The following is a 2500-nucleotide window of genomic DNA, read 5'->3' as shown; positions in this document are numbered from 1 at the left end:
GTATAGGCCCGTTCATCAACTTGTCCAATGAACCAGAAATTGCTTCAACATGGCGCTTGTATAGCAACTCTGTGGAAGGACAGAAATTACATAAAAAAATCATCTGAAAGATAAACTAGATTAATTCTATATAGGGAGAATCAACTTACCTGCAGCAACCATACTTATTTGATATTCACTGTGGTTCTTCTAGCTACTGTTGACTCACCTAAATGATGTGGTAAAGAAATATGTGGTTTCCTGTGGGGATTCCTATGTTCTTTCTCCTCCTCCCTATATATAACATGTGTTATATAATGTCTGTTACCACTGTGCTTGTCCTCTCTTCCATGGACATGATCTCTAATAATATTAGGTCTTCTCTGTACTTCGCTTTTTGAATTTCTTTGCTTGTCATCTCCTTTGTGACTACCTCTGTCTTCATTAGTGCTTCTTGCAAGGATATGACTGTAATGGTCTTTGCGTCTTTTACTTTCTCTATGGCTGTGTTTATGTGTCTTTTTCTTATGTTTTCTCATCTTACGTTCATGTTCTTTGGAATGAGGATTGGACAGGAAAGTTTATTTTTCAGAAGAATAGCACAGACCAAGCAATATAATAAGAATGCTCCTCTCTAGCAGAAATACAATAAAATCACATCTAGAAGGAAACATTATGTTAAAACCAAGTTTCAAGACAAGAAATCAAAATCTGGAATACAGAACTTCCAATAACCCAAAAAAGACAAACAGAAACAAACAGAAAATCAGCTTCAGGGAGAAAAATTATTTCTACTCTCTTATATGTGAAGTTAACTGGAAAAAAAAATTGAGTTTTTCCTACATATATATACTTATAAAAGCATTTCTAGTTTTTGATACATTGCCAATACTTTTTGACTGCTCTGAAAGCTGAATCATATGAACATTTATCATGAAAGATTTTACATCGTAAATTTATGCCTCAGGCACAAAAAAAATCTTGAAAATTTTCTTACCAATATGAGGTGATGTAAATGTGTGCTCCCTCTGGTGGCTTATCTGGTTGCTTCTGGCATCATCTTTGTCGTGGTTAAGGATGTTGTAGAAATTCACACCATTGGTTACATTTTCAACCACTTCTTCGGCCTCTGACCAGAGTTTGGTTGCATCTCCCATTTTCCCAGCCTTGACAGCATTGGCGACTTCTTGTGCCTTGCTATTGACTTTTTTCAGGCCAATAGAATCAACAAGCGACTGAAAGCAGTCATAGAATTAAAGAGATATTTTCAATTGTAAAGAAAAAAAAAAAAAGAAGTAAAAGGAGAAGACTGTGCTTTCACGGACTCCTCCCCTTCCTTAAAAAAAAATAAAAAAATAAAAAATAAATAATAATAAAAAAATAAAAAAGATAAAAAAATAAAGGTATGCTATGTGCTTAGTTAGATTTATCTTCAACATGAAACATTCACTTTCAATAAGAGAAAATCCGAGTTACAAACAAGTTCTTACCACTGAGTGTAAGTAGGGACCCCATGAGAGAACTGCATCCACAGGGGAGACCCACGAATCCCCAAGTGCTACACCAGCTAGCTGACAGGTGATCTTCTTCTGCTGAACAGCCTGTGTAAACATTATATCTCTAGACTAAAAGCTTTCCACTTTTCATGGGAAAGATTACTAGTATCATTTTATATACAATTTCCTAAATCTTCTGGCATCTGGATTAATCAACAATAAAAATTAAATAGTATCAGGCAGCACTTACAAAATCATGGACAACATTGTAAAAACAAACAAGCAAACAAACATATATCTAAAAATCCTACACATGGTACCATTTGAGTATTGTTATTACTGTCAAGCCTGTGCCATGGAATTACATTCATAAAACATGTCTGTGCCTGGGTATACATATGTTCTTGAGAGTGTATGCATGTGCCGGAGTGTTTGTGTGCATAGGTGAGTACCTGAGTGTGTGTGTGTTCCTGTGTAACTGAGTATGTGTTTCTGGGCATGTGTGCTCCTGAATGTATACATATGCCTGAGTGTATGTCTGAGAGTGTGAGTGTGTGTCTATGTATTATGTGCATGCATGTGCTTGAGTATGTGTGCCTGTGTGTACATGTGTGCCTGTGTGTACATGTGTGCCTGTGTGTACATGTGTTTGCCTGTGTGTACATGTGTGTGCCTGTGTGTGCCTGTGTGTACATGTGTGTGCCTGTGTGTGCCTGTGTGTACATGTGTGTGCCTGTGTGTACATGTGTGTGCCCGTGTGTACATGTGTGTATCTGTATTTGTGTGAGCATGTGTGTGTAAGTATGAGTCTATGTATTATGTGCATGCATGTGCTTGAGTATGTGTGTGCCTCGGTGTACATGGGTGCCTGTGTGTGCATGTGTGTGCCTGTGTGCATGTGTGTGCCTGTGTGTATATGTGTATCTGTATTTGTGTGAGCGTGTGTGTGTGTGTGTGTGTGTGTGTGTGTGTGTGTGTGTGTGTGAGTGAGTGAGTGAGTGAGTGAGTGAGTGAGTGAGTGAGTG

The 2500-nt window shown here is 37.8% G+C and overlaps 1 protein-coding gene across 1 annotated transcript in view; it reads right to left on the bottom strand.

Annotated features, from left to right (window-relative positions):
- LOC125046577 (retinoid-inducible serine carboxypeptidase-like) overlaps positions 1–2500 on the bottom strand; it is a 60199-nt gene that overhangs the window by 2747 nt on the left and 54952 nt on the right. The window contains exons 5-7 of the mRNA XM_047644369.1: positions 1470–1580; positions 977–1214; positions 1–69 (exon numbers count right to left, since the gene is read on the bottom strand). The exon at positions 1–69 is cut by the window's left edge and continues 105 nt beyond it. Coding sequence (XP_047500325.1) covers positions 1–69; positions 977–1214; positions 1470–1580 — 418 coding nt within the window. The remainder of the gene's footprint in view (positions 70–976; positions 1215–1469; positions 1581–2500) is intronic.

This window comes from Penaeus chinensis, chromosome 39 (assembly GCF_019202785.1).
Source record: "Penaeus chinensis breed Huanghai No. 1 chromosome 39, ASM1920278v2, whole genome shotgun sequence".
NCBI lineage: Eukaryota > Metazoa > Arthropoda > Malacostraca > Decapoda > Penaeidae > Penaeus > Penaeus chinensis.
This window is presented reverse-complemented; position numbering and strand designations above follow the sequence as displayed.